The sequence below is a fragment of the Oryctolagus cuniculus genome, chromosome 11 (assembly GCF_964237555.1).
Source record: "Oryctolagus cuniculus chromosome 11, mOryCun1.1, whole genome shotgun sequence".
Lineage (NCBI taxonomy): Eukaryota > Metazoa > Chordata > Mammalia > Lagomorpha > Leporidae > Oryctolagus > Oryctolagus cuniculus.
Window position 1 is genome coordinate 84482418 of NC_091442.1, and position 20602 is coordinate 84503019.

At 35.7% G+C, this 20602-nt stretch overlaps 1 protein-coding gene across 18 annotated transcripts in view; it reads right to left on the bottom strand.

Moving 5' to 3' along the window:
• PPFIA2 (PTPRF interacting protein alpha 2) overlaps positions 1-20602 on the bottom strand; it is a 540970-nt gene that overhangs the window by 351681 nt on the left and 168687 nt on the right. For 5 of the 18 annotated variants that reach the window (XM_051846499.2, XM_051846498.2, XM_051846501.2 and 2 more), the window contains exon 1: positions 9189-9408. The exons of the other annotated variants lie outside the window; for them this stretch is intronic. In XM_051846499.2, coding sequence (XP_051702459.1) covers positions 9189-9269 — 81 coding nt within the window. In that variant the 5' untranslated portion in view covers positions 9270-9408. Of the gene's footprint in view, positions 1-9188; positions 9409-20602 lie in introns of those variants that run through there. 18 annotated transcript variants of the gene reach the window in all.

The window sequence follows — 20602 nt, forward strand, 5'->3', positions numbered from 1 at the left end:
CTTCTTTAAATTTTTATATAATGTATTCAAATTTGTTGATATTTGGACCGTATTTGAAAATTAGTCAAGTTCATATATCACTGTTTATTAATTTGCATTTGTATGTAAAACCTCAATATGATAATAAAAGATACAAAAGGGTGAACATTAAAACAAAGTATGCAATGCAATTTGCAAATACGAAAAAGTGTTTTTGAAAATCTTCTTGAATAGTTTTCATAAAGACACAATATCAGTGCTTTGAAAGCTTGCTTATCTTTATCAGCACAAAATATTTCATATAAAATTAAGAACTGGAAAAGCTAATTCAATATATTTCAATAAGCTCTCTTAACTTACACATGAAGTATTTTAATGTGGTGCTTGTGCTCATTTATTACATTTTTTCCTAAATTTAAGATAATCCAAAAGATTATTTGTAAAAGAAATTTTTCAATTACTTAGGTAGTACATTAATCATTAAGAACATCATCTAATTTTGATTGGGTGACATCTTAATTGGAATAAATATGCAAAATTTTATAAATATTTTATTAAGCATTTACTATGATCTCATCTCAGTATCTTTGTTTTTACTAGGAATATTATTGCAGTTGTTCATCTTTATCCTTTAGTAAATGGCAGAACATAGTTTTGAGTGCCCTTTGGAGTTAAACAGAGTTCAAAACTATGTTCTGCCATATTACACACATTACACTTAAGTATAACACAAATTTTTGTTGAGAATAATCCTTATCATTTATAAAATAATTTTGAAAAGAGAAAAAAACAATAGTATAAAAGTGGTAAAGTTAACTGTGAACTATAACTAAAAGTGACTTTGGAAATGGGATAATGCAATTGAAATCACCTAGTTTATAATAATAAACTCATAAGTCCACAAAAGTCAAAGCAGTTTTGTCTGTCTACTCCAGAGAAGAGAATAATATGCTATTTTGACTTTTGGATCATTTTTCTCAAGTTGATGCTGATAAATTTGTGTGCAGAGATCAGGTGTTTTGCTCAACATTGTTAAGTCTGGCATAATAGGGTTACATATCAATGTTTGTTAATGATTTAATGAATTAATGAAAGAGAAACTGACCTGGGCAGTCTCCAGTTCAGACATTATCTCATTCATTCATTCAAAAAGTACAACAGTTTCTATTTAACAGGCATTAGGGTAGATGCCAATAAACAAAAATGTATAATTAAGCAAAATAAATTTTGTTGTGAACTGAAAGTTCACAATCAAGAGGCACAGAGAGAGAAATGTAAAACTGAATGTAGCATGAAGAGTTTTCAAAAAGTGATGGGAAATGCATATTATGAATAACTTGATATGTTATCCCTCTTAGTATTTTTTTTGTTTGTTCTACTTAATACTTTTGGTTGAATACTGTAATCAATACACAGTTCTTCTCAAGTGCTGAAACTTAACTGAAAAGTGATCCCTGTTAAATATAAGAGTGGGAATAAGAGAGGGAAGAGATGTGCAATTCGGGACATGCTCAAGCTGACTTACCTCAAACAGTAGAGTTAGAAACATACCAGGGGATTCCAATTCAATCCCATCAAGGTGGCATGTACCAATGCCATCTCACTAGTCCCAGTGATCAATTTCTATTCACAATTGATCATAATGATAGGACTAAGAACCAAAGGGAGCACATAAACAAGAATAGTGTCTGCAAATACTAGCTGATAGAATCAAAAAGGGAGAGAATGATCCAACATGGAAAGTGAGATACACAGCAGACCCATAGAATGGCAAATGTCCTAAACAGCACTCTGGCCTCAGCATCAGCCCTTAAGGCATGCGGATCTGGCTGAAAGGCCCATGAGAGTATTTCAGGCATGGAAAGCCAAGACACTCTGGGGGAAAAAAAAAAAAAAAAAAAAAAAAAAAACTAAATGAAAGATCTCTGCGAGTGAGATCCCAGTGGAAAGAACGGGTCATCAAAGAAGGAGGTACCTTTCTCTGAAGGGAGGAGAGAACTTCCACTTTGACCATGGCCTTGTCTAAATACGATCAGAGTCAGTGAACTCCGGGGGCTTCCATAGCCTTGGCAGCTCATGACAAGAGCCTAGGGTGATTACTGAGGCCATAAACAAGAGTGTCAATTTGTTAAGTCAACAACAGGAGTCACTGTGCACTTACTCCTCATGTAGGATCTTTGTCCCTAGTGTGCTGTACATTGAGATTTAATGCTATAACTAGTACTCAAACAGTATTTTTCACTTTATGTTTCTGTGTGGGAGCAAACTGTTGAAATCTTTACTTAATGTATGCTAAACTGATCTTCTGTATATAAAGAGAATCGAAAATGAATCTTGATGTGAATGGAAGGAGAGAGGGAGTGGGAAAGGGGAGGGTTGTGGGTGGGAGGGAAGTTATTGGGGGGGAAGCCATTGTAATCCATAAGCTGTACTTTGGAAATTTATATTCATTAAATAAAAGTTAAAAAAAAAAGAAAAGAAAAAATTATTCATGAATATCAAAACATTTTGTATCAAAACAACTATTTTCCTAATTCTACATTTTCCACAAATTTTTGAAGTGCCCTCATATAATAAACAGTGCAATAGATATACATTAATCATGCAATGGAAGTATAAGGAGAATTGAACTTGAATTTAAATTCAGGGATGACATTCCAGCAGGAAGTAGAAATCTAAGTTTCCAAAATCATTTAAATGAGATATCTAGCACATTCAAGTGGCAGGAGCATCAGTTAGGTCCAGGGGTGATATTCACAGACGGGTGATAAGAAAAATAGCTTCCAAAGTATCTATGCAAAATAAGCCAACCACATACACTGAAAATGACGATAATTCTGCGTAAAGCAGTGTATCCAAGAGTTTCATTCCTAAACTCACCTCCAGGGTCATTTCATCTACTTCCATAGCTTTCCTCTCACTATTAGCCGAGAGGGAAATTTATATTTACATGTACTATTCATATACATCTCACAGGATCCTGAGAGCCAGAACTGGGTCTCCAACTATTCAGTTTGTCTAAAACTAAAGTCGGAATAGTGTTTTCCAAACCTGTCCCTCCTCCATAGTCATCTCCCCTTCCTTCACCAGAAAACTTCAGAGATAATTTTACGTCTTCATTTTTTGTGTCCCTGGTGAATAATAATAATAATACTAATAAGTGATTTCTTATTCTCAATTTCCCTTCTTCCCTGGCATTATCTGAAACATAGAGCTACTTCAGCTCTCTATAAAAGCAATATATTTGTGGACCCCAGCCTGGAATATCTTACAACTCTTTTTGTGTGTTTATGGCTGTGTGCCAGATAATCTGCTTTGATGCTAGTTGAAAAAAAGAAAAGAACACGGTGCCTGTCCTCGTGAAACCTATAGCTTACAAGGACTCCAGCAAGCAGAAAGTCTGCAAATGGAAGACTTAGAGTTTCCTCTATGCAGCTCTAAGGGTACTCACTATTTCCATGGTAGGTCTTGCTGATAAATACACCTTCTTCTTAAATGAACAAAGATGCACTCTTTGGATAGATACCTTGTCCTCAGTTTCCTTTTACAATTTTAAGTGTAAAACTGGGATACAGGTTTATTGGCAATGTGATTATGATTAAAATATATTTCTAACTGGCAGGATGTGTGTGCATCAATAAATGAGAAGATGAAAATAAATGAATGCCTGAGATTTAAACATTAAATATGCTATAGAACAGTGTTTTGATGACATGGAGCCAAGCTTTTATAAATTTCTGCCACTCTTTATCAACAGGATTAGAAATTAGGTATATTGAAATACTACTGCTGCTGTATTTAACCATCTCAACTTTAGGCAGTAGAGTAATGTACAGGAGAAAGTGCACAGAATTCTGTGTCCTACAACCTTTGATTCAGAAAAACATTATATTATTCTGTTTCTCCGTTGTTAATGATTTGAATATTTTTGTTAATATCAGTCTTCTTTTTTCATCTATAAAATGTGAAAAACCTGACAACCCTTCTTGATTTTTATTTATAAAAATTTTATTAATAAAAATTGAATTGTTCACTCTGTTCCAGTTCAATTCCTCACCAAAGCACCATCCAGGATTCCAATTAATAGTAGATCCAAGCCTATCAGTCCTCACTGAACATCCTTGAAAGTGAAGTCCAGATCCTCAGAAGGATGAGCAAATCTATGCTGATATTTGGAGAGTGTATACTTTACTCTTAGCTATTTCCTATCTCCAGGTTATATTCTAGCTACACGACACACTGCCTGTGACACACACTGGTGAGTAGCTTCGGACTTGCTGTCCTATGTGACTGGAACACCATTCATGATCATGAATGCAACTGGGTGATAGAGACAAACCTTGAGTCTCTCATTTATCTGGGATTTTTCTTGACCTACTACATAAGCCTGGAGCCAAGAAGTCTTTTTATCATCTCTGTAAGGATAGGGCTACTTTATCTTTCATTCCTGACAAGTGTCAACCAATTTAATGGGTATTTCCAGGTGCATTTAAAATGATCCACAGTAAGAAGTCATCATTTCCTCCAAATAATAGAAATACAATGTAGGACTCCTAGGTAGCATCAAAATGATAGACTACAGAAAATATGGTTCTTTCCTGAGAAGAGAGTATTACTTTGACCTCATTTGAAAAAAAAAAAGATGTTTTGCTTCATTTTAAATACAAATAACATATTTGGTGTGAAATTTCTTTACACAATTGAGAGTCCCAGCTTACCTATTCGTCTTTTATGTATTTCAACTGTGAATCACGTAGGACAAGTATGAAAATACCTATGAATCGGCCAGTGCCGTGGCTCAATAGGCTAATCCTCCGCCTTGTGGTGCCGGCACAACGGGTTCTAGTCCCAGTCAGGGCGCTGGATTCTGTCCAGGTTGCCCCTCTTCCAGGCCAGCTCTCCTTATGGCCTGGGAGTGCAGTGGAGGATGGCCCAAGTCCTTGGGCCCTGCACCTCATGGGAGACCAGGATAAGTACCTGGCTCCTGGCTTCAGATCAGCGCGGTGCGCCGGCTGCAGCACGCTGGCCATTGGAGGGTGAACCAACGGCAAAAAGGAAGACCTTTCTTTCTGTCTCTCTCTCTCACTCACTATCCACTCTGCCTGTCAAAAATAAAAAAAGAAAATAATTAAAAAAGAAAATACCTATTAATAAAACTTTAAACTTCGCTTGATATAACAAGAACCCCAATTGATAAAGAATCACAAACAAGTATAAAGAAAAAATATCATAAAGGTTTTGGTTCATATATATTTAAATATAATAACATCTAAACTTAATTTGATCACTCATGTGCCTGTTATAAATTTTGAAGAATTCAACTTTATTTGGTTTTCAAAAGCTTGGTATTCAACAAACTTACCTGTACATATCTTTAGATATTATCTCTGTTGATACACACATGTGCTTTACTAACTGCCTATATAGCTAAAAGAAAAATATTTTGGTGCCTTTGTATTCATTTTTCATATTTTAATCATTTATTTTTAAGATATACACTCCCACTTATTAAAGAGAGATATTGGCAGTATCCCTGTGACAGGGATATGATAAGATAATGTTCTTGGTGATTATAACAAAGCATAATAATTACTTCTTTAGAGCTATACAGGCAGAGGGGATCAAAGGAAAGGCACTTAATACAGCAACAGGAATGAACGAAGGCCTCATAGAAGAGGTAGCTTTCGAGAAAAGTCTTTAAGGAAGTTTCCAAAGGGCAGGTCCAGTGAAGAGATAAAGACAATCCCACAGAAGCATGGAAACGACACTCTGGGGAAACACGTTGAGAAGTTTGTTGTATGTGCTGAAAATCACAAGGGTCTTTTAATACCAAGCTAGGGAGATGATACCCATCCTTTAAGGAGAAGACCACATGAAGCACTTGAAACATGAACATGGGAGATTACTGTTTCCACACTGTGGTAATGTATCTTCTCTCATGTTCAGCAGGTGTTAGGGAACAGCAGGGTTAGCTACTTTTATACAGAGTCTTCACAGATAATGTTCCTAATACCAGGAGCAAATGGCAGACATGTGTCCTAAAGAAACAATTCAGACAAAATTACTTCTATCACAAGTTAATTCATTTGGTTTGAGGAAGAGGTTTGCAGACTTGGTTTTCCTTTTCTTAATAGCATGTTGTTTGTTATTTGTCAAAGTTTACAGAGTTGCAATGAATAAAACTGATGAATGTGGAATGTGAGATATGGGCCTCAAAAGAGCATTGCTTCTCCCTACTGTCTCTAGCAACTGGTGTCAAACTTCCATGAAAGCTTATTGCTGCACTGACACAGTTTGAAAGCCATGGGTGCAGGTATGGGATGTCTAGGAAATTAAGGGAGCCAGGAAGGTCACCAGCGCCTCTGGGAAGACCAACATATTGAGTCATAATTAACAGTCCAAAGGCTTATTAGAGCAAATGGAATTTTACTTTTTTGTAAAAATGGAGTTATAAAAGAAACTATGTGAAATTATGTCCAGACATTTTTATGGACATAAAATAAAGGAGAATTCACATAATGTTAATTTGTATAAAATATGGTATATTCATTTACATATAAAAATACATTTGTAGTTAATTTTGAATGCACATAGGTTTTCCACTGGTACTTATTTGAGTCCATAACATTGGTAGTTGCAATGTATATAAATGTTACAATAATTATTATTCTCTCCACTATCAGTTGATTGATTTAGTTAATCAAAAGTCATTTTAATTTTTAGTCGACTAAACTCTAAAACTTGACTTTTGGTGATAAGTAATACATTAGACATAAAATACAAGTTGAGTGTTGCCATCATCCACAGTCCAGGCGCCTCTCCACAGTAAAATGCAAATGCTAGTGTATTCATAGTGATAAAGAATTGAGAATTCACACATAAGTAATTTATTCAAATTGTGTTTGATACTTTATACAAAAAGGATATGCATATGTGTGCAGAAGCATGAATATATATGGCAAAATTAAGATGAAATGAAAAAGAAAATCTTGTACTCAGAATATCCTCAGTTCCTTATTTTTCTCTTTTCACCTTGGAATTACTTAGGCCAAATGCATTCTAAATCTTACTCATAAAACTTGATAACATACAATTCCAGACAAAATAACTGGACAGTTTGGATGTTTAATGAGAATATGGAACTGAAACTCAGTATTATTCATGTTAAGCTGTCTTAAATATTTTTGCATATGTTAACTGCTGTGCTAGAATAATTTTAAGAAAGTAAGCATTAAAATCTGAACTCCGTGATACAGAATCATTTCAGAAGTAAATTTGCACCATTCTATAATGAGAACCATCTTGGAAAATCTAACTAATCATTCCCACAAATTATATTTTTTGACATATGACCTATTAACTTTTATGGAATGCTATTTCTTTTAAAAATATTTCAACCAAAGAAAACATACTACCTTAAAATTGACTTAGTGTATTTGAAAAGAAAAATGTGTTTCTTTCTTTTGAAAATAAAAGCAATGAGTCAACTACAAAAATATTTACATTCATGTTGTAAAAACCACCTGTATTTCTTTCGTTTTTGACCAAAACTAAAAAAAAATAATTAATTAAAAAAACAGTTAAAAAAGATAAACTCCCAAACTTCACATATTATCTTTATCCTAAACCTCAGGATCAAATATCACATTATGAGATGAAAAATTTAAGAGAATGGAGCTAATACTTGCCAATATATTTTATGTGAACTCATAGGGATATTACATGAATATTGTTGCACCAAAAAGAAAAGGGAAAGAAAAGGAGTAGTTACATTTTTTTTCCCAGTGTGTTTTCAAAGGAAATCACCTGCCAAGAGAGGTGTCGGCAAGATCTTTACTGAGGGAATTGTCAAAAGCCTGTGTCATGACTGAGCATATGGAATGGACTGACCCTTAAACTTTAAGAGACAGAAGTAGAATACCTAATGTCAAAAGCTGCTCCAAAGAGCCAGCTCCAGGATATTGTAGAAGGTGTTTATATCTCGGTGTACACAGAAGGGGAAAAAAAAAAGTAATAACTCTGTGGAAGAGCCCCGGGGCACTTGCATTTTGAATCACTGCCACACTAAGCAGATCACCACTGGGAAGAGAATATATTCTGCAACAACACAGACTTGCACTATCAGTAGACATCAGTGTAAAACAGGACAAGCGACAGGATTAAAAATAGAAGTAGAAAAAGAGCAGAGAGAGTAATTATATGGACTGCTTACAGGTACAACGGCAAGAGACTTCTGTAAATCAGATGTGCATTTATTTTGAAGCCCCTTAAATTTATGTCTAACTTTACTATATTAATTCTCCAGATTTCAGGATTTATTTTTTGCCCAAACACTATAACTCTACAGCCAAAGTAATGAAATGACAGGCTATTTATATTTCCATAACATTAAATATACAGAGAGAGAAGTTCATTTTCTTTTTTCATGTAATGATAATATGACTGAATCACAAAGTAAACCTTAGTGCTGAAAGATGCAACTGGAAGATAAAAATGAGGTAGAACTTGATTTACTTTTGACTTAATCATTTTCTGGATTGATGGCTGATTTATTCACAGGCAATTGAAATACATTTTGTAGATAACAGCTTTGTAACTCTCATTTATATTTATAATATACATCATTTTGACTTTTTGGTAACACAGAAAATCGTACATCTTAATGAGTTTCTACTTCCCCTCCAACAGAAAAGCCTACTAAATACGGCACTTCAGCTTCCTGTAGTCGTGACTGTTTGTATATTACACACAAAATGAAATAAAATAGGTTAAGCTAGGTACCTGAAATACAGAGCATTTTTCAAGCCCAGAGGACTTCGTTTTCAAAGTACTATAACTTCTTTTAATTCTACTCTTTAAGGGATGTATGAGGGAAGTAATTCCACAATGTGCAGCACATTATAGCCATAAACAACAGAATCAGGAGGCACACACATTTCATAAGCTCTCAAGAATGTCACTGCAGCGATTTAAAGATCCCTGTGAAAACTAAGTGTTTGCTATTATTTTACTTGAATTCCCAGAGAATTCGACTGCTATCCTATTTTCATAACTCAAAACAGACTAAACTGGCATGCACATGATCTATCCCATACGCCCTCCTCAACACTTTCACACTCTTCTGTTTTCCTTTCTTCGTATCAACCTATATTAGAAGTTTGACTACATATTAACTTGTTAGGTACTGAAGTCATTTAAAGCGCACTTACTTGAAAAGTATAAAACCGGGTCCCATTAGGAGGATGCACTTTAGGGGAGCCAGAAACGGTGCTCATATCCGAGAAAATCATTTCTGATCACAGAGACAATATAATCCACAAGGAGCTGGATGTGCAGAGCAGAGAGCTTAGCGTACAGATAAATCCGTGCATGCATTGAGGGAGACCGCAGGGCGAAAGGAAATCTGCCCCATCCTCCTTAGATACACAGTGATAGCATTTTGAATCTTTCTTCTACATTTGAAATGTAGGCTGAAAGGTCATCAGCCACCGACCTTTCGTGCAGCTAGATCTTCAGAACACACAGGGCTAAAAAAATTTTTAAAACACAAGAGGGAAAAAAGCAAGAACCAACGATAAATGGAGCTTGTGCAGAATCTGGCAATGCTGTGGACCTGCCCATCTGTTCTCAGTGATAATCACCTCCCTCCACCACAGTCTAGCAGAGTGATTATGCTAAATATCTTGGTGAACCAATAACATACAGTTTCATTTCAGGCAGGCACGCACAGTGTAATTCAGGGGACCCCTTCTGACTAACCTGAAGCATGCTTCGCGATTCTGCTTAAAGCTGTACTTCCTAACAAACTGCTTTACCACTCTCATTTCTGCGCCCTTCTCAATCTCTTTTGACACTCGGGCTTTTCAGTAACACGCTGATTTTTCTAAATAGCGCTTTTTGTAAAAATAAAAAGTTATTTTATGATGTACAAATCAGAGCACATTTACAGCTGGCTAGAACACTGAGGGGCAAGGCACGCAATTGAGTAAGACTACAATGACAGGGATCTGACAAATCACGTGTATCAAATATTTTCCACTTTTTTGAACTAATACAGAACATGATGAACATGAATGTAATAATTATTCTCTCATTTCCTCCATCTCACTCTCATTTTTCTCCATCCTCAAAAATTAAATTTGACAACCAATGCCTTAAAAAATACCATATATTTATTTTAAATAATCTTATTTCATATACATTCAAAGAATTCACAATGTATCTTTTATATGCATGAAGATTTTTGACTCAAGATCTAAAAATACTGATTTTAAACATTTAGATTGAACTGAAAATATGCTCATTTTTCTATTACTTTAACATTCAGTGTGTAGAAAAATCATATTCAGATGACTTGACAACTTTCAGAGGTAAAAATAAATGTTCCATTTACACATGGTTCAAAGGTGGAGGCTTCAGAAGAACAGAAAGGAGAATGAGCCTAAAGTGGTGTCTCTGTGAATGTATCTAAGAGGACAACATTATTCATAATCAAGATCCAGGAAGCACCTGCTTTAAACCTGGAGGCTATAAACGGCTAGCAATGAACTCTTATAACTTAAATTATTATTCATTTATACTTTTGATTCTGTAATTATACTTCAAATTTATAATACCAGTGGGGAGACAGGAGAAAGGTTACTCTCAGTTACTTAGACGGAATACCTATATTCTCATAAATTAAATGTGTTGGTACTTTATTAACTAGCAAATAGCTAAAAAAGAAGACTTATTTAAAATAAATATTATTTTTGAAGTAATTTTAGATTTACAGAAAAGTTGCAAAAAATAGTAGAAAGTGTCCTCATAGATTTCTCATTCAATTTCCCCAATATTGGCAGGTCATATTCCTACAGTATATTTGTCAAAACTAAGGAGCGAATATTGGTACATTATTCATCTGAACTCTAAACTGTGCTTGAACTTTGCTGGCTTTTCCATTAATATTCTCTTCCTGCCCCAGTTCCTAACCCATGCACCACATTTACTTAGCTGTCCTGTCTCTCCAGTTTCCTCTAGCCTGTGGCAGTTTCTCAGATTTTCATGACCTTGCCAGTCTTGCTGAACACCGGCCAAGCATCCCATAGGATATCCCTTGATCTTTGGCCGGAATCAGTTCATGCATGTCTTATATTTTCCTAAGATTAGTTCAGGGCTGAGCCTTGGGGAAGAATACCACATAGGTAAACTGTCCTCCTCATCACATAATATCATTGAAACACACATCCACATAATATCACCAGTGATGTTAACTTTCATTACTTGGATAAGGTAAGTTTTACAAGGTGTTTCTACCATACAGTTATTACTCTTTCCCTTTCCATACTGTATTTTTTGAATAGAGTCACTAAATCTAGTATACCCACAACAGGGTAGTAAGGATGGATAAAATTAAGCTCTGCCTCCTAGAGGATAAAGAGATCTATATTTATAATAAAATTCTTCTGTAAATAAAATTTATCTCACGGCAGATATTTGGCATAATGATTAAGATGCCACATGGGATACCCACATCCCATATTGCAGTGTCCAGGTTCATGTTCCATTTCAGATCCTGATTTTAGCTTCCTGCTAATGCATTTGGTCCCTATTATCCACGTGGGAGATACAGATTAATCCTGGCTTGAGTTTAGTTCAGCCTAAGCTGTTTCAAGTGTTTGGGGAGTGAACCAATGAAAGGAAGTATCTATCACTCCCTGCTTTTCTGGCTTTCAAGTAATTAAACAAATAAGTATTTTCTCCATTTTTTTCTCAATCACTTATTCATGCAAGTATAGACTTACATATATTTATGTTATACTCTGGATAATAGATTAATATTAAGGTATGTTTTTGTCCTATTTGCTCCACCTCTGGCTGCAGGAATTCCTTCAATTCAACTTTATTCTGCTATACCTTTGACATGCCCCCATCCTTGTGTTACTGGAGCCCTCAAATGATGATTTTAAAAAATATTTTTCTCTTGTGTAAGTCACCTGTAATTTATTAAAACTATTAATCTCCTTAACTATAACTATGATTGTCATTACAGGCAAACTTGAAAAATAATGTTTTCCATAATTAAGTAAACAGTCATATTATCAATTTTTGACAGTAATGTTTTTCCTTCTGATTGCATAGCACACATGAAATGCATTCAAATATTTTGAAATTTTCAAATTTTGAAAATGACTGTATGGGCCTACTGTGGAAGATAATAACACATGTAAAAGTTCTGGTTGTTACCATTTTTGTATACATGTTGGGATCATACTTTGTCTTACAATTGGTGGGGTCATCTAACTGATGCCCCCCAAAAAGCTAAAAGTAGAAATATGTCTCGAATACCAATCTGAAGCTATTTTGGAACTCAGGTCGAAGGAGAAGCATGTTTCGAATAGACCACCCCTGTGCAAATCTAACTCCATATATTTTCATGCAGCTAAATCTCCTTAACTAAGATAGGGTAATACATTTTAGGATTGGGTACAGATAGATGAAGAAAACGGTATCTTGAAAAATGTCCATATTCTCATATTCCTTGAACAAGCTTAACACCTTAATTTTAAATAATTATAAAAATTTTATCCCTGTCATCAAACACATTTCAGGTGCTTGATAAATGTTTGTAGATTCAATGATGTGGCTGAGGTAACTATTTAAACATTATTTCTAATAAATTTCATGAGAACAGCTTGACCACTGATCTTTCTAGGAACTCAAAATGTTAACATATGCTTAGAACATAAGAAGAACTGGGTGTGCAGTGAGCTCACTGGTTTTCACTGAGCTCAGTCTCCCAATCCATGGAACGGAGATAACGCCTCACTCAGTTTTCTATAAAAATTAAGTGTAATTAAATAAAGGAGTGTGAAGTTTACTACATTAACAGGAAAAAAAATCCTCAAAATTTGTTTCTGCTCTTCCTTAAACCTTTCTTTAAATGGCAAGTACACAGAATAAAATTTCATAAATACTGTTATGCTTTCAAATTGCTGCTGCTACTTGATAGAATAGATTTCAGGAAGTTCCAAAGTTTACGAGACATAAAATTATAATACAGTGTGTATATACCATGTTCATTTAATTTAAAAAGCAATTCTTTCCCTATAACTTACATGTTTTTATTTTGTTAAATTTTAAAGAAAATTAGCATTTAAAGGGAATGATATCCCTAGAGAAGTATCAGATAATGGCAATTTAGTCAAACTGTACATTAGAACAGTTGTTTAGAAAAATCAAAATATAAAAATTCAAGTAAATAATTTAGTCTATGTACTAAAGTTCACACATTCATAAAGAAAAATTGGCTTTCATTTTAAATTTAGAAAAACTGATTTCATATATGTTTTGTTAAAACTTAAAAGGTGAAGAGAGAATTCCTGTTAAGCATTTCTGTGTCAGATATGCACATGGGCCATTTAAGTTGATCCATACACCATCCTTTGGCCTAGTAATATATATTGCTTCTGTACATTAGAAACCTGAGGCTCAGCTGGCACCGTGGCTCACCAGGCTAATCCTCCACCTGAGGCGCTGGCACCCCTGGTTCTAGTCCCAGTTGGGGCGCTGGATTCTGTCCCGGTTGCTCCTTGTCCAGTCCAGCTCTCTGCTATGGCCCGTGAAGGCAGTGGAGGATGGCCCAAGTGCTTGGGCCCTGCACCTGCATGGGAGACCAGGAGGAAGTACCTGGCTCCTGGCTTCGGATCTGCGCAGCGCACCGGCCGCAATGTGCCAGCCGTAGCAGCCACTTAGAGGGTGAACCAACGGAAAAGGAAGACCTTTCTCTCTGTCTCTCTCTCTCTCACTGTCTAACTCTGCCTGTCAAAAAAAAAAAAAAAAAAAAGCATTATGCTGAGTGAAATAAGCCAGTACCAAAGGGACAAATACCATATGTTCTCCCTGATCGGTGACAACTAACTGAGCACAAAAAGGAAACCTGTTAAAGTGAAATGAACACTATGAGAAACGGTGACTTTATCAGCCCTTGCCCTGACTGTTGATGAACAACTTAATACATTATCCCTCTTAGTAGTTTTTTTTTGTTTGTTCTACTTAATACTTTTGGTTGAATACTGTAATCAATACACAGTTATTCTTAAGTGCTGAAACTTAACTGAAAAGTGATCACTGTTAAATATAAGAGTGGGAATAAGAGAGGGAAGAGATGTGCAATTCAGGACATGCTCAAGCTGACTTGCCCCAAACGGTAGAGTTAGAAACATACCAGGGGATTCCAATTCAATCCCATCAAGGTGGCATGTACCAATGCCATCTCACTAGTCCCAGTGATCAATTTCTGTTCACAATTGATCATAATGATAGGATTAAGAGCCAAAGGGATCACATAAACAAGATTAGTATCTGCAAATACTAGCTGATAGAATAAAAAAGGGAGAGAACGATCCAACGTGGGAAGCGAGATACACAGCAAACCCATAGAATGGCAAATGTCCTAAACAGCACTCTGGCCTCAGAATCAGCCCTTAAGGCACGCAGATCTGGCTGAAAAGCCCATGAGAATATTAAGGCATGGAAAGCAAAAACACTCTGGCAAAAACAAAACAAAACAAAACAAAACAAAACAAAACAAACACCTAAATGAAAGATCTCTGTGAGTGAGATACCAGTGGAAAGAACAGGTCTTCAAAGAAGGAGGTACCTTTCTCTGAAGGGAGGAGAGAACTTCCACTTTGACTATGACCTTGTCTAAATATGATCAGAGTAGGTGAACTCAAAAGGCTTCCATAGCCTTGGCAACTCATGACTGGAGCATAGGGAGATTACTGATGCCATAAACAAGAGTGTCAATTGGTTAAGTCAACAACAGGAGTCACTGTGCACTTACTCCTCATGTAGGATCTTTGTCCCTAGTGTGCTGTACATTGTGATTTAATGCTATAACTAGTACTCAAACAGTATTTTTCACTTTGTGTTTCTATGTGGGTGCAAACTGTTGAAATCTTTACTTAATATATGCTAAACTGATCTTCTGTATATAAAGAGAATTGAAAATGAATCTTGATGTGAATGGAAGGGGGGAGGGAGAGGGAAAGGGGAGGGTTGCGGGTGGGAGGGAAATTATGGGAGGGGGGAACCATTGTAATCCATAAGCTGTACTTTGGAAATTTATATTCATTAAATAAAAGTTAGAAAAAAATTTAATTCCAGCTATTTGAACCATTTGATATTTAAAATAAAAGAATTCAAAAAGAAAAAGTGAAAGAATGAGTATATCACACTTTCTCAAAAATGGATAAAATCTTGAATCAGAAATTTTTTTAAAGAAAGTAACAAAAAAATACTAGAAGTCACTTAATAATTCCTTCTGTCTCTGGGAATAATTACACCTAATCTTGTTAAAATGCACATAATCAGCTGGGTTTTATATTACACATGCACAATAACAGATTAAAATTACTTTAGAGCACACTGTTTTATATTTCATCAAAATAAGGATTCAAACATTTTTATAAATGTCAAAATAAGTTTGTTTTAAGAAACAGTTATGAGATACAGTCTGCATCAAGATGAGCAAATTGATGATAGCCTTTCTTTCATTCACGTAGGGTACTGGGTGGGTATTTGCTAGAGTGACAAGAATTTTTGCAGTTAAAGAGTTGATTCAAAAAGGCTGCTCATTTTTTTGTTTCTGATAAATGCTCAGAATGGAAGAAGAGGAGTAAGGAAAGCACAAAGGAAACAGGTAGGGGACGAGGAAATGAGAGGGAGAAAGAGAGAGAGACGGAGTAACAAAGAGGAAGAGGAGGAACAGGAGAGTGCAGAGGACTAGGAAAGAGAGAGAAGAGGGAGAAGAGGTGAAGAAAGGAGGCTGCAGGGCTGAGGGGATATATCAATACAATCTGCACTGGAGCACCATAGGATAACCAACAGTTTTGTGGGCAAGTGTTCACTTAATAAGTCCTGCCATATGGAGGCAGTTCACAGTCCAGATGGAAGATACAGCCTAGTAAATCCATATGGATAGCACTAACGGCTAGTTAGGTATATAATGCAAGCTAGATTATCTGTCTTTCTCTATATTTATGTGTCTGTCTACCTATCTATCAATTGTCATTTATCTAGCTTCTTATTTTCCCACCGATAGTGTATCTTTACATGACAGCTTCTAAAATAGAACAGCAAAGATGACACTGCACAGATAGCCAAAACCCTGAATTTACTTTAAATTCTGCTCCTGGGTTTTCTACTTACTGACAATCACAGATGGCGGCACACAGAGTTGTAGAACTCATTCACTCACTCAGTCCTTTATTCAACAAATTGTTAAGGAACTATGATTTGTCAGACAGAGAACAGCTATAGTTAGAACAGAAATGATTAGACAGGTGAACTGGAGGGTTGAACTCCGCATTTTGTTTCACGAAAATAAGAAATTTTATGCAACAGATTATCTATTTTAGCATTAAAGTTGTGGATTAAACAATCCCAAGAAAAATAAAGAAAATTCTAATATCTCAAAGGATTTCTTCCAAGATCAAGAAATTTCTTTACTAACTAACCATTTGTGGAGGATGTCTCAAACAAATCAAAATATTATTTAGAATTCATTGGAATCAACCAAGATTTGTGGCTAAGTGACAAAAAATATTAAAGCATATTGAAATTAAAATGTATAAGCCTACATTTATAACAATATAAAAATATTTGTCTGGATTTAATTCACATCTTGATGATAGTGTTTTACTTTTTACATAATCTCATAAAATATCTATACTTGTATATGCATCTGTGTAGATGTACACATATGTGTATTTGTATGCATAGGTATGTGTACATTATACACATATATACACAAGGCACACATCTATGCATGCATGTTCAAACACACACATACCCTGTGTTCTGAACTCACATTATACAATTTTAAAATATATTATTTCCATACTTTATTTCTTCTTATTTTTAACTTTATTTTTTTACTTGAACCATGCTTCTCACAAATGTTTACATGTATTATCATGATCATATCCCACAATGACCTTTATACTTAAAGTATTTAATTGCATGAAATTCAAGATTAAAGGTTTTGTTTTGGGGCCAGAGTAGTGACATAGCAGGTAAAGCCTCTGCCTGTGATGCTGGCATCCCATGAGAGTGCCAGTTCATGTCACAACTGCTGCACTTCCAATCCAGCTCTCAGTTAATGCGCCTGGGAAAGCAGCAGAAGATGGCCCAAGTGTTTGGGCCCCTGTACCCATGTGGGAGACCCAGAAGAAGCTCCTGGCTCCTGGCTTTGGCCTGGTCTCACCTCTGCTATTATGGTCATTTGGGTAGTGAACCAACGGATTGAGGATCTCTCATTCTCTCTCTCTCTTTCTCTCCCTTTTGTGCTTTCTCTCTCTCTCTCTGCCTCTCAAATAAATTTTAAAAAATCTGAAAAACAGTTTTGTTTCTTATGTGTCTTTTTCAAGATTTTACTTGATGACAAGAACTCTATTATTCTACAAGATAATAATTTTTGTATTAAGTTTATCTCACCTCCTGAGCTATATTTCATCAGTCATGTCTTATGCAATTCCATAAAGCTCCAAGAAAGGCTGCTATTCTGTCATGTACCACTCTGGAGACCAGAGACCTACACAGGTCAAGTTCTAAAATAATACCTGAAGGAGATTATGAATTCTGACTCTTGGAAACATAAAAGTGTTACTCCATGGCAAAAAGTTTCATAAAAAGTTCATGGGAAAGGTACATCAAAATAAACTGATATCTTAATTTTATTTTCCACAAAATTTTTTTTTTTTTTTTTTTTTTTGACAGGCAGAGTGGACAGTGAGAGAGAGAGACAGAGAGAAAGGTCTTCCTTTGCCGTTGGTTCACCCTCCAATGGCCGCCGCTGCAGCCGGCGCACCGCGCTGATCCGATGGCAGGAGCCAGGATCCAGGTGCTTTTCCTGGTCTCCCATGGGGTGCAGGGCCCAAGCACCTGGGCCATCCTCCACTGCACTCCCTGGCCATAGCAGAGAGCTGGCCTGGAAGAGGGGCAACCGGGACAGAATCCGGCGCCCCGACCGGGACTAGAACCCGGTGTGCCGGCGCCGCAAGGTGGAGGATTAGCCTATTGAGCCACGGCGCCGGCTTTTTCCACAAAATTTTTAAAGTACCATATATGTTCAACTTAATTATGGATATGCTCTACATATTCTATCATATAATATATTTGGATATATTTCAACCACTTCTCATTATAAATTGGTAAAATCCTTAGCCACTTGTGACTAAACAAATTATTTCTTCTCTGGATAAATGTAAATGAATAATTTCTATTTCATTTACTGTCCAGCTTCTATATATATATATATTTTTTTTTTGACAGGCAGAGTGGACAGTGAGAGAGAGAGAGACAGAGAGAAAGGTCTTCCTTTGCTGTTGGTTCACCCTCCAATGGCCGCCGCAGCCAGCGCACTGAGGTCGGCGCACAGCGCTGATCCGATGGCAAGAGCCAGGTACTTATCCTGGTCTCCCATGGGGTGCAGGGCCCAAGGACTTGGGCCATCCTCCATTGCACTCCCTGGCCACAGCAGAGAGCTGTCCTGGAAGAGGGGCAACCGGGACAGAATCCAGTGCCCCTACCCAGACTAGAACCCGGTGTGCCGGCACTGCAAGGCGGAGGATTAGCCTAGTGAGCCGTGGCGCCGGCCTTATATTTTCTATTATACTCTGAAAATAGTTATTTTGTTTGGCTATAAAGAATTGTAAGTCTCTAATATGAAATTTGAATTTTTAAAAATTACAATACCTAATTCCTAGCCAAAGTGTGAGAAGCAGGAAGCTATCTTTGTGGAAAAGAATTGCAGATAATAGGGAATAAGTGCAAAATTAAAGGGAAGAAATATCTGTTCAAAACAAAACAAAACAAAACAGACATACCAGAGCTCTTCCCTACATGCTAGATACTTTATATCATTTCAAAAGAAATCAACATAAATGAGCAGATGAGATGGATGAAAGAATCCATTATCAATTCAATGCAAGGACTTTTAGGATGAAATTATCATGCATAGTGTGGAATAATAAAACAAATTTTCAAAAACTAGACATTTTAGATTAGCAAGATTATATGATTACAAGAAAAAGGACAATATCAGTCAACACTATGCATTAGATTAATGCGATCTTTTGGTCACCTTATTTCTTTTCCTGCAAGATCTCTACTGCCATAAGTGCTGTGATAGACAGCCTATTATGTCCCACCTATTTTTTTTTTTTTTTTTACTAAAAATCTTGTTTTGTCAAGCTTAGTAACGATGCAATACTTACCATTTACTGAGTGTTATTATAGGTCAAACATGATGTTGTTCTTTGCTTAGTTGCAACTCTATGTGAGGTATTTATTCCTTAGTTATATATAAGGAAACGGAGTCTTAGAGAAGTTATGCAACCTGCCTAAGATCACATAGACAATACATGTGAAAGTCACAGCGTTTTAAATCAGGTCTATCTGATTGCAAGGCCATATTATAAATCACAATCACAGTTCAGTAGTGCTTTTTTTTCCTGACAGGGACTTTAATTTAATGAAGAACATGAAAAAGGTGGGAAGGCAAAAGCACGCAGGTTCACATGATGTTAACAAGATGTTAACACTGGTGGTGCGAATTTGTGCAAGTCTTCAGGAATTAGGATGCAGAGATATCAGCTGAGCGAGACTGTTGGGATGTCTTATAGAGAGAAGTGAAGGGCACAGTTCTAACCTTGAAATTCCTCCTCTGCGCCATCAATTTGATACAGAAATTAGATTTTCTTATTTGTGTCACAATGTAAACAAATGACACTAAGAAACACTAATCTCTTAATCAGCTCTTTTATTCAAAATGTTCTCTCTGAGCAGTCCACCTTTTCACTTTTTTTCTCCATAAAATTACATTCTGATTTTCTCTAAGCACTTTTCTTGTGCCTAGGCCATGTAAATAGTTTCGTGTTATAGTGAAGCTTAATGAATATATTTTTCAATCCAGTAACTTGATGAGAATGAAAAGGTTGAGGATCAGTTAGAGAGGGGATTGTTTCAGTAAAACTTTGTTTTGTATAGATTGACATTGAATTATTAAAAATGTCCCAGTTTACAACCTCTTGACTAAAGTGTAGACACCTAAAACTATGATCAAATGACAGTTTTGTGGCTGGCTGATTAGAGGCCAAGCAGACACAGAATTAAGAGTTTATTAAATCATATTAAATTACAGGCATTCATTTCTTCAATTTATCTTCTTTATAAATGATATTCTCTACACATAAATAAAACAAACATAAGTGTTAATGTTTCATAGCAAATGAAAGAATTCTTATTGCAAATGCTTTCATTAATATCAGAAATGCATATAATCAACTACATGATTACAGTACTTTTGATAACACAATATCAGCTGGCACTGATAGTCATATAAAATGAATATTAATTTGAATGAACTAGGAAGTGCAATGAAATAGATATTTCTTAGAATTGACTGCATTATATTAAATCATATCCAGTATAATTAGGCAAAAGCACTGGCTCTAGCATTTAACAGACTCAAGTTCAAATTTCCATTCCTTTGTTTTCTAAATGAACAAAGTTTTGAGTTAGATTCTTTAAACCTCAGTTTTCTTTGAAAAGTCAGGATTAAAATGGATTTTAACTC